We start from the raw sequence: 12,749 nt of genomic DNA on the forward strand, positions 1-12,749 counted from the left end.
ATCAGCGCCTCACCTGACCGCACACCTGCGGCTGCGGCGAGTGCGGGCCTTGTTCTTTTAAAGCAGGCTTTGCCCCGGGGATTCGGTGAACCGCCGCTCAGCGAGCCGCCGGCTGCTCCTCAGCAGAAGCATCCATGCAGACTCAGCAGCTGCGCGCGGGGGAACGGCTGTCCGATGCCCGAAAAGGCAAGGATTTTGACAGGTTTCCCATATTATTGTCTGCCCGTGTAGATTACTAGCTGCATGTAGCTGGCAGGTTATCAGTGTTATTGCCTCCAGTGGAGCCCGATGTCTGAATAGAGCTGACAAGTGGTTGCCTTATTGCCTGCCAAGGAGCCTCCTGTCTATGTGTGGCTGCCATCACCCATTCCCTTACCTGTGGGATGCGTCGGGGGTTTTGCGCCTGGGCCCATCTTTTTACCAGGTAGGTTTGGGTCGTGCACGAGGAGTGAGTGCTGATTGATGGTGTTGCTGTATTATCAGAAAAGGAATGCAACTATATTTGACTAACTTGCATGTGTGTTTAGGTCTGGATACACACAGTTTTAATGGTTTTGTTTATCGAATGGCATAAATATTTGAAAGCCACTGCTTTTCATGGGCTTTTCATGGTTTGCCATTACTTGGATGAGTTGACCCTAAAGGCAAGTGAATTTTATGAATAATTATGTGGTCTTTCTCTTTGGAATCCCATTGGGTTTTGGTGATGGGGCATCAAGTCCCTCTTCTGTCATACTGCAAATTTAAGATGTTGTGTAGCTTGTACATTAGTCAGTTTGTGTTCTTTGTAGTAGTTACTTTGCTGGCATAACAGCATTTGAATGATTGAGTTATGGTTTTGTTTAGGAAGTGCGTGCTGTTAGGATGTCTTAGCCCATCATAAAGACAGTGGTATTCACCAATCACCTTTGCATTCATTTGTTTTGATTTCCTATCATGATAACATGTAGTTAGATTTACAGCTTTATTGTACACAAAGTAAAGACAAGCACATAGAGGCTTTCTTAAATATTCTTCAAAATAATGACCCTTTGTCAAAAGTATCTACTGTGCAAATATCTTGCTGTATGCCTTCTCATCCACCACTTATGATGAAAGCTTCATCTTGTGACACTTAGACAAAGCAGTTTTCGCTACGATACAGCTTAAATCTGCTAGTGCTAGCAAAGGGAGCTTTTCCCAGAGTCCATGCGACCACAGCCCAAGATGTTGCATCATCATGAACATTTCTTTTTAACACAGCTGGTGACAATACACAGAGGTATCCAACTATTACTGAACAGTATGCCCAAGATAATATCAGGTCTGTAGGCTTTGCCAGTGATTGTTTACACTGGTGACGCATATGGAATAAAAGAACATTTGTGTGCAAAACACAAAAGGATTAGCAATTACACTGCTGGCTTGATCTAGTGCTGACACTGGAGAGGACTAGTCTACAGGCTTCAAAGTGGGCGACTGCTCCCTAGAGCACATCTCCTTCCCGGAGAATGTACTATTCAGACTAGTGCAGGAATCCATCTCTGGTTTTGATCTCTTAAAGACGTAACTCGCTTGTACATGGAAAGGGGGATCTTCGTCATAACGTTGACCTCCTGGGTGCAAGTAACATTCGCACAGAGTTCTTTACATTGTTTTTGCCCGAAATAGACTTTGCTGTAAACAAAATAGCGCCCTAAAGGCTTGAATGGTTGCTGCTCCAGTTGTGCTCCCACTTATTGCAGGCTTTTCTTCCTTCTTTCTCCCCCAGCTAATACTTGGTGGTAAATTGTAGCTGAAAATTCATCCAAGGTAGTTGTGTTTAGGCTCAGCTTCTAATGGGCCCAGATCTAAAGAGTGGGCGCATAAGAAGCCTTTAGTGACAGCTGGTACTAGTTCAGTCCACTCAGGTATGGACGGTTGGCTGATGATAAAGAGTTGTGTTGAGGGTTAGGAGTGTGTCCATTCTGGCGAGGTGCTGGTGGCGTGCTTTGCCTCTTTAGTAGCGTGTTAAGGAGGACTGCCTCCATGCTCCAACACTTACTGCTGTTCCAGTTTATTCTACTCTGAGCAGTAAATTGATTGACTTATTTCAGTCTTTGGTATGGTGTTTTATGTAGTGCGGACAGGCCACCTTTCAGCTGATTCACAGCACCCTGTGCTCTCAAGTCCAGTGTGGCACAAAAGGCAGTAGCAGAATTCAGCATCCAGCTGTCAGGGGTGTGTGAAAGGCAGTAAGGATGTCGGCGAGCAGAGGGCATCTGTTGTGGCATGATTGCTTTCATTCAATTCCATCCACCTGTAATCATTTCTGCTGTCTTGTTCAGATGATAGGAGAACGCTTAATTAGTGCAGCACCACAAGCCGGCCCCAGAGTGTAACACAGGGCCTAAAACATGGCCTTATTTCAAGGGGAGGTAGAGCGCCAAAACTGAAAACTGGCATTTTGCTTGGTGGTGGGGGCGTGGGGTAGGGGTCTGGAGATCCTTGCACTTTAGTTGCGTCTACAGATTCTGCTTGTTGCTGCCCATCGCCTTTAGCTGCCTGCAGTTGATGCACTACGAATGTTACTGAAGCTCTATAGTGCTGGTACTCTTGCTGAGTTTGAATTCTCCTTGTCCTATTGAAACATGAAACACACACCAGCTTCGGTATTTCTTGGTGTTTTTTAAATCAGTATCTGAAATCATTAGCTTAAAGATATTTATAGACTTTTAACGATAGTATTGTTTAGAGTCAGTCACAGAAATTTAGAGAGAGAAAAATGTATAGGGATCAGAATTTACAGACAGTGAGCAGCATTTATAGAAAGCCAACAATATATGTAGACATCAGCAACATTTACAGATGGTCAGCATCATTTATAGACAGCCAACAAGAAATGTAGACCGCCAGCATCATTTACAGATGATCAGCATCTTTTATAGACAGCTAACAATATATGTAGACTCAGCATCATTTACAGAGAATCTGCATCGTTTAGAGACAGCCAACATTATATGTAGACGTCAGCATCATTTACAGATGATAAGCATCGTTTAGAGACAGCCAACAATATATGTAGACGTCAGCATCATTTACAGATGATCAGCATCGTTTAGAGACAGCCAACAATATATGTAGACGTTAGCATCATTTACAAATGATCAACATCGTTTATAGATGGCAAACATTATATGTAGTGTCAGTATCATTTACAGATGATCAGCATCGTTTAGAGACAGCCAACAAGAAGTGTAGACCGTCGGCATCAGTTTTAGAGAATCAGCATCATTTATAGATAGCCAACACTATATGTATTTGTCAGCATCATTTACAGATGATCAGCATTGTTTAAAGACAGCCAACAATACATGTATACGTCGGCATAATTTACAGATGATCAGCAGCATTTATAGACAGCCAACAATACATGTAGACGTCGGCATCATTTACAGATGATCACCATCGTTAATAGACAGCAAACAATATATGTAGACGTCAGCATCATTTACAGATGATCAGCATCGTTTAGAGACAGCCAACAATGTATGTAGACATCAGCATCATTTACAGATGACCAGTGGTGTTTAGAGACAGCCAACAATATATGTAGACGTCGGCATCATTTACTGATGATCAGAAGCATTTAGAAACAGCCAACTATCTATGTAGACGTCGGCATAATTTACAGATGACCAGCAGCGTTTAGAGACAGCCAACTATATATGTAGACGTCGGCATAATTTACAGATGACCAGCAGCGTTTAGAGACAGCCAACTATATATGTAGACGTCGGCATCATTACAGATGATCAGCATCGTTTATAGACAGCAAACAATATATGTAAACGTCAGCATCTTTTACAGATGATCTGCATTGTTTATATACAGCAAACTATATATGTAGACATCGGCATCATTTACTGATGATCAGCTGTGTTTAGAGACAGCCAACAATACATGTAGACGTCGGCATCATTTACAGATGCTCAGCAGCGTTTAGAGACAGCCAACTATATATGTAGATGTCGGCATCATTTAGAGATGATCAGCAGCATTTATAGACAGCCAACGATATATGTAGAACGTCAGTATCATTTATAGAGAATCAGCATCATTTATAGACAGCCAACAAGAAATGTAGACGTCAGCATCATTTACAATGAATCTGCATCATTTATAGACAGCCAACGATATATGTTGCACGTCAGTATCATTTACAGAAAATCAGCATCATTTGTAGACAGCCAGCAAGAAGTGTAGACCGTCTGCATCATTTATAGTCACCCAATAAGAAATGTAGAACATCAGCATTATTTACAGAGAATCAGCATCATTTATAGACAGCCAACAATATATGTAGACGTCAGCATCATTAAGTTGGCAGGGTATGCCCAGACGTGGGTTCCTTGCTCACTTTGCCATTGGATTCAAGCTAGCCTCGCTGATTACCGGTGTTACCCAGAAACCGGTCCCAGGATGTTTGTTTCCAGTTCATGGAAGACCTGGCTTGGCAGTTCGAGCTGGACTGTTCCCATGAGGCACAGGGTCAAGACTGATTTGCATATAGCTGGGTCTGAAGTCAGGTGGCGAAGTGAGCTAAAGAATGATGATGGATTTAACCCAGATGTGTGACTGGGGGTGAGTGTCTGAAAAGTTTCAACACTCCGTCCATCATCTCCTTGTGTTTACTTTGTTTGCCCTAAGTTGGCAGGGTCCGCCCAGACGTGGGTCCCTTGCTCACTTTGCCACTGGATTCAAGCTAGCCTGGCTGATGAAGGGTGTTACCCAGAAACTGGTCCCAGTATGCTTGTTTCCGGTTCATGGAAGACCTGGCTTGGCAGTTCGGGCTAGACTGTCCCCATGAGGCACAGGGTCAAGACTGATTTGCATATAGCTGGGTCTGAAGTGTGGTGGCGAAGTGAGCTAAAGAATGATGATGGATTCAACCCAGATCTGTAACTAGGGGTGAGTGTCTGAAAAGTTTCAGCGCTCCGTCCATCATCTCCTTGTGTTTGACTTCGGCATCATTTGCAGAGAATCAACATAACTTATAGACAACCAACAAGTTAAGACCGTTAGCATCATTTACAGGTAGTCAACAACATTTGAGACAGCAGACAACATTTACACAGACATCCACGGTTAGTGACGGTCAGCAAAGTCACTGATAATAACATAGTCAGCAACATCTACCGACATGCACATACATCCAAATACATGACATCCCACCCATGCTCACTAACATTGTTTCTCAGAGGATTTTATTGGCAGGCATGAAGAATTTTGTTTTTTTCTCAAATGCCAGGTATTGTCACGACACCAACTGTCACGATGTACTAGCATGGGTGTTGTTATTCCCTTCCCAGTCATGGGTGATGCACCTCTTTCAGCATTTCCTCTTCTAGTTAATTTTATTGACATCGTCAAAATCTGTATAGTTTCACAAAAATTTGTCAGCTGACACCTGTTTTGCTCATCTGTAAACTATATCAAGGTGGAAAGGGCAAACAAATGTGCATAATTTGTGGATATGGTACACTGAATGACATATCAGAAATCTCTAAAACATTGTGCTACACATAGCAACAGTCACATCGCCCCTTTCATTCTTAGGGCTCGCGCCTTGCGTTGCAGAGCGCAGCACTGCTCTCGCAGGCGAGAGCCCTTTTGTAGGGGGTTTAGAAACAGAGCCTGGAAACGCACACGCTTGTGCGTGGGTTTTTCCTTTTGGCATCCGCGATTGGCCTTTGAGTGCGTGTTTTTCTCAAAGACGGCACGCAATAGGCCAAAGGCGGACGCATTGCTCCGCCCATGGCCTATTGGTGTCTATTACGCGCACCAAAGGCCATGTGGTTTCAATTATCGTGCCCAGACACGGGCGCGATAATTGAAAACACATGTTCGCTGTGGCGCGTGCGCGTGCACTGCTCGCGGGCGTGTTTTTTTTTTACAATAGCGATCGCTTTCAATGCCGCTTGTTGCCTATTGTTTCAGTCTTAAATACCTACTTGCTCTAAACTTGTTAAAGTAGGAACCTGGGCTTGGCCATATTATTGCGGATTGCAATTGTCTGTTCTTTATTTTTAATGAGAAAGCACAGCCATCAGAATGATTTAATGAGCTCAGACTGGCTTTTGGAACGCTGCTTTCACTGTGCAGACCACCATCATTGGTGAGCCAGCCTTTCCAGGGAAGAGAACAAGCAACTAACATACAGATTCCAGGTTGCCTTCGGGATAGATAGCGTCTTGTGAGTGCACAGAAGATGGGGGAGATTTGCATGTGTGTAGACATCCGAGCAAATTACGAGTAGCGTTCCTTTGAAAGGAAACATCCTCGCACCTGCCAAGGTTGTGCCCACCGTGGCCCGTCCGTGCCCTGCCCCGCGAAGAAACCTCTGGATGTTTCTATCGGCGTCGCCCCCAGTCACACACCTCAAGAGCCCGTTCCTAAACCGAGCATGGCTGTGGGTCACCCACCTACTGTGTCATCATGGGGGCAGTTCTAAAAGGCCCTGCACCCTGACACTGTGGTGCAGTGCGTCTCCCCCCCTCCCCCGTCATCAGGGTGGGCAGTGCTGTGCAGTGTCCCTCAGAGAAGGCACTAAACCCTGACACTGAGGTGCAGTGTGACTCCCTCCTGTGTCATTAGGGGGGGGCAGTGCTACGCAGTGTCCCTAGAGAAGGCACTACACCCTGACACTAACACTATGGTGCAGTGCAACTAACCCTTCCCACCTCCTTTCCGCGTCATCATAGGGGCAGTGCTCCGCAGTGTCCTGGGAGAAGGCCCTACACCCACATTATGATACACTTTTCCCTTATACGGTCCCCATAGTGATACCATAATAATTATGTTGTTAAAAACAAAATCATTAATAAAAGCCATTACCATTTACAATGCCAATAGCTCACACTTGTTTTCCTTTCCGTCAAGTACCGTTCTACTCTCTTTCTGTCACTTCTTCTCTCTCTCTGTGATGCCTTTCATCCTTTTTCCTTTGTTCTTTCCTCTCTCTCCCAGGCTCTGTTCATCTCATCTTTCTCCACCTAAGCCCATGGTTCTTCTTCTAAACACACTACTGTAGTCAACAATTACGTTTTTATTGCATTATTAGTGTTACATATTTACATATAATTAAGTACTATGTTTTATTGAATGGCATGCTAAAATGAAATTACTGAAATAAACCAAGAGCAGCATGGAATAATACGCGCATACATTAAATTGTAGGGTGTATATAGTGCCTATTACCCCTGATGAGATCTCGAAGCGCTCTTTGATGTACATACAACGTTAAAACTCCTGTCCATATTTTTTAATGTGCTACATTGTGATCTTCTAATTGCAGCTAAAATTCCATGTTTCAGTAGGCGTCCGGATTTACAGTGGAAAGGTAATGTTGGAGACAGCCTCGGTCCAAATTCAATTTATGTTATTTTGACAATTGTGTGTTTTGTTCAGCTCCATTAACTCACCTCTGAGGAAAAGCTAGTGGATCTTTTTTCTTTCCCATAATATGTATGCAGTGGACGTGATTAAAATGTAATTTATTCAGAAGTCAGGCGGGTATCTTGTCTAGCTGGCAAAAGACCAGCCCTCGCATTCTCCTTTTCGCTAACACTATGTTTTCGCCCGATAAAAGGCATCACATTTACAATGCCAATAGCTTAAACTCTCGCAAATGCGAGACCTATTGCATTGCAAATGCTTGTTTCTATTTGTAAAGGGATGGGTGCCGTGCTCAAAAGGACTACTGGCAACAACACTTGCTAACAGAGTATTTGGTAACCACTTAGCCTGCCACTTCAAATACCCCTTCCACACTTTAGCTGATCATCACTCCATTACATGGCCCCTTTGGACTGGCAAATTAAATTATTTAGGAAAATACTTTTGATATGGATTTAAGGTATGCAAAACAAGTTTTTCTTTCTTTTTTCTTTTAGCTTTGTAACATTTTATGTGACATAATTATTTTCATTGAAAGAATCAAGGCTGTTCTGAATGCCCTCCTCATGTGTTCTACTTTTTCACATTCGAATTCCGCTATATGTTAACATATACGCTTAATCAATGAGATTCATTTGATGAACAAGTGCTTTAAACAAAAAACATTTTGATGTTGATAACCCCCATTTTTATAATGTAATCTATTAGTACACATAAATGTTCTCACCCGTTAAAGACATTTGCCTACATTCAGTGCGCCTACAGAAACTAAGTTTCTCATGCACTCTTGAACATGTAAAACCGACCTTAAAAATAAAATTGCACATACTTTTACAATGTTGTAAATTTCAGTCTGATCGTGCTTGTTCTGTACCGGCTCCCTAACTATTCTCTACTGTAGGTAATCACCTACAATTTGTCGCTGCAATATACATGTAGATGCTCATTGTTTGTATTTGCTTTATGTTCTTTTGTTTTATCTCCTCTTTCTTGATTTAGCACACTCTGCAGTATTGTATTTCATTTATTTTCTCTGTTTGATGCTGTATTTCTGTACTCCTATGTTCAAGAAAGCAACCAATAAAAACATTTGAACACAAAAAAAAAACATTGCACCATCTTTACATGTACATTTAAGGACCTTATTGCTATTGTTCACACCCATTTCTCACTTTTCAAAATGATCTAGATAACCTGCTGAAGTTCAAAAACAAGGCTGCCTGGTCCACTCTCATCCTGAGCCTACATGTTCATATTATGCCCTGCCTCACTACACTAGCAACCTCTGAAACAAAGATCACAGTTTGACACTCTTTGCCTGGTGTACACAGCTACCTATATTGCAGGTCCAGGTCACCTTTCCAAGATCTACCAGCCTGACCTGTCCTCGAGAAGCATTCAGGTCGGCCAACGATAGCCTTCTAGTCACCTGCCACGCAGGTATCCACAATACTCTGCAGAACACTCCAAATACAGTGGTCCTTTTTAGAGACTATCTTTCTTTCTCACCTCAGACTCAAGAAATTCCTCTAGAAGATCTGGAGAATCACAACATGAAGTTCTGTGGAAGTGACTCCACTCCCAACTGGTAGAGCAATCTCATATAGTGCCCCTACAATCTTTGTGGCCGCTTGAAGCTAATTGACACACTTTATATATATATATAAATAAATAATTGTAAAATAGATTGATGACTCTTAGGTTTCACCTGCTAGACAGCGCAGGCTGCCTGCTTGTGAAAGAACGATTGTCAACTTAAAGTGGGCTTACAGCCTGCCGATTACTTACCATTGGTTGACTTTATTGTCACTCTCGTTGATTTCCTTCTTATTTGATGGCTTGCCTTCCTCTTTTGTGTTTGCCCCTCTCCTGGACGGTAGCCGCTTTATCATCTTGGTGATTGGCTGACTGTATCCTTTCACTGATCACTAATGGGAAACTACTTTTTACACTTTGGTTGAACACTCCATGAGATTGCATGTGTTTTCCAGCTCTCTACCTTGCGTGCCTCTCCCCACTCTCTGTGTTGCTCTCTCCTGCATGGCTGCTTTCTGCATCATGGCTAGAAATTATTGCCAAAGCCAGAGGGTCTCATAGGCAAAACCGATTGGCTTTGGCAATTGTTTTTACTTTTAGTGTCGCTCACCGCCAGGTTATTCCTGGCAGTGCTAGGCAGTTTAAGAAAAAGGCATCCAATCACCCATTCTAAAGGGGCGGATGGTTGGATGGGTTGCCTTCAATGTCCTGTACTTCCTCCAACCGTCGGAGGAAGGTGTGCAATCATAGAGTAAATTTGAATACATCTGTGTAAACCCGGCGATCCACCCAACTCTAAATTCGGCAGGCGGACCAAGAGAAGGATGGACAGAGAACTCCGTCGCCATTGCAGCAGAGTATCCTGTCCGCCAAACTCTAAATCAGTCAATGTATCTAAATGCTGTCTATAAATGACTGTCAGTAAATGTTTCTGTTTGCATATGGATGCTATCTGTTACTGTTGCAGACTGTCTGTAAATGTTGTCTGCATATGTTGCAGGCTGTGCGTAAATCTTGCGGACTGTATTTTCTGGACTGTGTAAATGTCGTCTGTAGATGTTGCAGACTGTCTATAAATGCTGTAATCTGTAAATGCTGCCGACTGTCTATGAATGTTTTCTGTGCATGTCGTTGACTGTCTGTGAATGCTGTCTGTAGAATGTTTTCGTTGCAGACTGTTTGTAAATGTTGTTGCTGTACATGTTGCAGACTGTCTGTAAATGTTAACAACAGCGTGTAAATGCTGTCACCTATACATTTTGCTGCCTGTAAATGCTGGTGGTGTAAATAAATGTTGCTGACTGTCTTAAAAGACTATGATAAGCTCAGGATTCTGGTACCTGTTCCTCTGCTCCCAATAGCCCTGCTCTCACATTTCTTCCCTCCCCCTCTTTCTCTTTTTCCACAGGACCATGAGGCTATGGGTGTGCTGCCGGCTCCATGTGCTGTGGGCAGCCCTGGCGGTGTGTCTGGCTGTCGGCTTCATGATACAGATTCTGGGAGTTCCCTTCCAGAAGAGGTGAGTTTTAACTCTTCTTCATCACTGACCCGCCATTCCATGTAAGTGCACACCCCATGATCAAGGAGAGATCAGACATGACTTCTGCATTGAGACCCCACATATGGGGTGAGTTGCTGGAGTCTGTCCTTTGAAATTGATACAGATCAGGGTAACAGATATATGCCCACTACCACAGATAGAGTAATCCTTACAGTTACACGCACATACATTCATCATACACTAGGGCCCATTTCACTTACATATGCTCCGATACTCTACCAGCAGTGAACCTGTGGAAAGAAAACTCCTAGACACCCTGCATCTGCATCTAGGCGATAGGACCAGTTTTAGTGGCTGTCCAACATAATATAAACAATCTAAAAACAATAATCAATAAAGGCTCAATAAATGACAAGGAAAGAAACAACCAACACCATGTTCAAAGTTATTTTGCTTTATCTAAAATTAGTCAGAGTTAAATCAGAATAAATCATTTCTCATAGTTACCTATTCTAACTAGTGTCAGAACGGGTCAGGACCAGTCTCTTGAAAAGTCTTTCAGGATAAGTCCTCAGCATCGGTCATCTGCAACGTAAGTTCACTCAGCAAGGCGACGAAAGAAAGTGTGGGGAGAGCCCTCCCTAAGCTAACATTTTATACTATAAAATACAATGAAAACCCACATGCATAAATTGTATCACCAAGTAAAACAAGAAAGATGGGATGTATCGTAGCTACATCCTGAAATCTCCGCTCAAGAAAATCATAATATGTCATCCTCGGAAAAAGAATCAAGTTTCGCAACTGTTCATATTCGCTTCCTCCGACAAACCAGCCTTTGCACAGAGTTCTCTCTTTAACTCCATTGTTCCCCAAGGACAAACATTTCTTTTGGAGATCCTCCAAACTTGCTGATATCCTCCCGGAAATTTCCTTATAAGGACTACCGCCAGTTTCTCTGTTAACTGAACTCCAGCAGGGGTCTCCCTTGCTACACGATAGATTTCACGTCGCCTGAACCACAGCTCAGCCAGGCTTCAAATTATTCTCAGTTATTTTCATAAAGGCCTCCATAAGCCACAATAGACCATCTTTAATTAAAGAGACAAAATAAAGGTTACTACATCATAATGATTAGACAGTGTTAACCCCACTAATACCCCTATGTGTATGCATTTATCTAGCTTTGCGACATACAGAGCATTAATTCAGACAGCGTTTTGTGCTTAAAATAAATAGCACACAGCAACGTTTAAACATGGAAAACTTGCACGTTATTGTTAAAACGAATACAGCACGAATTAGCTAACCCTTGTGTAACCTTCTCTTGTGTTAGAACAAACAGATTGATTAATGAGACGCACTTGCACAAGACAAATTATTAGTTTATTAATTATTAATTAATTAACATGACGCATAGACATGCCAGAGCTTCAAAAACCCCAGAATTTTCTAACAGAAAACTCTGCTCCAGCAAGATCACAGGTTCTTGTTCTATTTGGAGATCCTAGCATCCCAGACTGTGTCATGTGGCTGTTCAGTGTCCCAGAAACGTTTACCCTATCGAGAGCCCAGGCTCTGTTTCCTATGGCTGTGCAGGGGGCGTTGAAGTGAGTCACAGGGGGGGTGTATCCTATGGAGTTCCCAGGGTCCATGTTATATGGTGGTGCTGGGGCTCTTGATGTGAGTCCCAGAGGCACACACCCTAGGGAGATCCCAGACTCTGTCCTGGGGCTGTGCAGTGGCTGGCGAGGTGAGGCCCAGGGACATGTACCCTGTGGAGATCCCAACCTCTGTGTCATGCATCTGTGCAGGGGCTGGAGAGGTGAGCCCCAGTGACATGTACCCTATCAACGTCCCAGGCTCTGTTTCAAGTGGCTTTGCAGCGGCTGATGAGAAGTCTCAGGAGAGCATACCTAGGCTTAAGGGATCCCACAGTCTGTGCCCTGTGCTTGGTGCAGCGGCTGGTGAGGCGAGTCCCAGTGGTGCATACCCTATGGAGAGTTCATCCTTAGAGTTCTGTGGCTGTGCAGGGTGCTGATAAATTTAGTACCAGGAACCCATACCCTTGGGAATTCCAAGGCTCTGTGTCATGTGGCTGTGCAGGGCCTGGTGATCTGAGTCCTAGGGATATGCACCCTTTGGAGAGTCCATCCTTTGTGTACTGTTGCTTTGTAGAGTCTGGTAAGGTGAGCCGCTGTGACATCCATGCTTTGTGGCTCTCAGGCTCCTTGTCTCATGGCTGTGCAGGGGTTGCTGAGAGTCCCCTGGGTGCTTACCCTATGGCTAGTCCAAG

General features: G+C 43.5%; 1 protein-coding gene across 3 annotated transcripts in view; it reads left to right on the forward strand.

Moving 5' to 3' along the window:
* The window catches only part of GAL3ST4 (galactose-3-O-sulfotransferase 4), a 139,957-nt gene that overhangs the window by 82,765 nt on the left and 44,443 nt on the right, over positions 1 to 12,749 (forward strand). For 2 of the 3 annotated variants that reach the window (XM_085639934.1, XM_085639936.1), the window contains exon 2: positions 10,361 to 10,471. In XM_085639934.1, coding sequence (XP_085496060.1) covers positions 10,365 to 10,471 — 107 coding nt within the window. In that variant the 5' untranslated portion in view covers positions 10,361 to 10,364. Of the gene's footprint in view, positions 1 to 7,315; positions 7,361 to 10,360; positions 10,472 to 12,749 lie in introns of all 3 variants that reach the window. The other variant, XM_085639935.1, reaches the window with a different exon arrangement.

This window comes from Triturus cristatus, chromosome 12, assembly GCF_964204655.1.
Source record: "Triturus cristatus chromosome 12, aTriCri1.1, whole genome shotgun sequence".
NCBI lineage: Eukaryota > Metazoa > Chordata > Amphibia > Caudata > Salamandridae > Triturus > Triturus cristatus.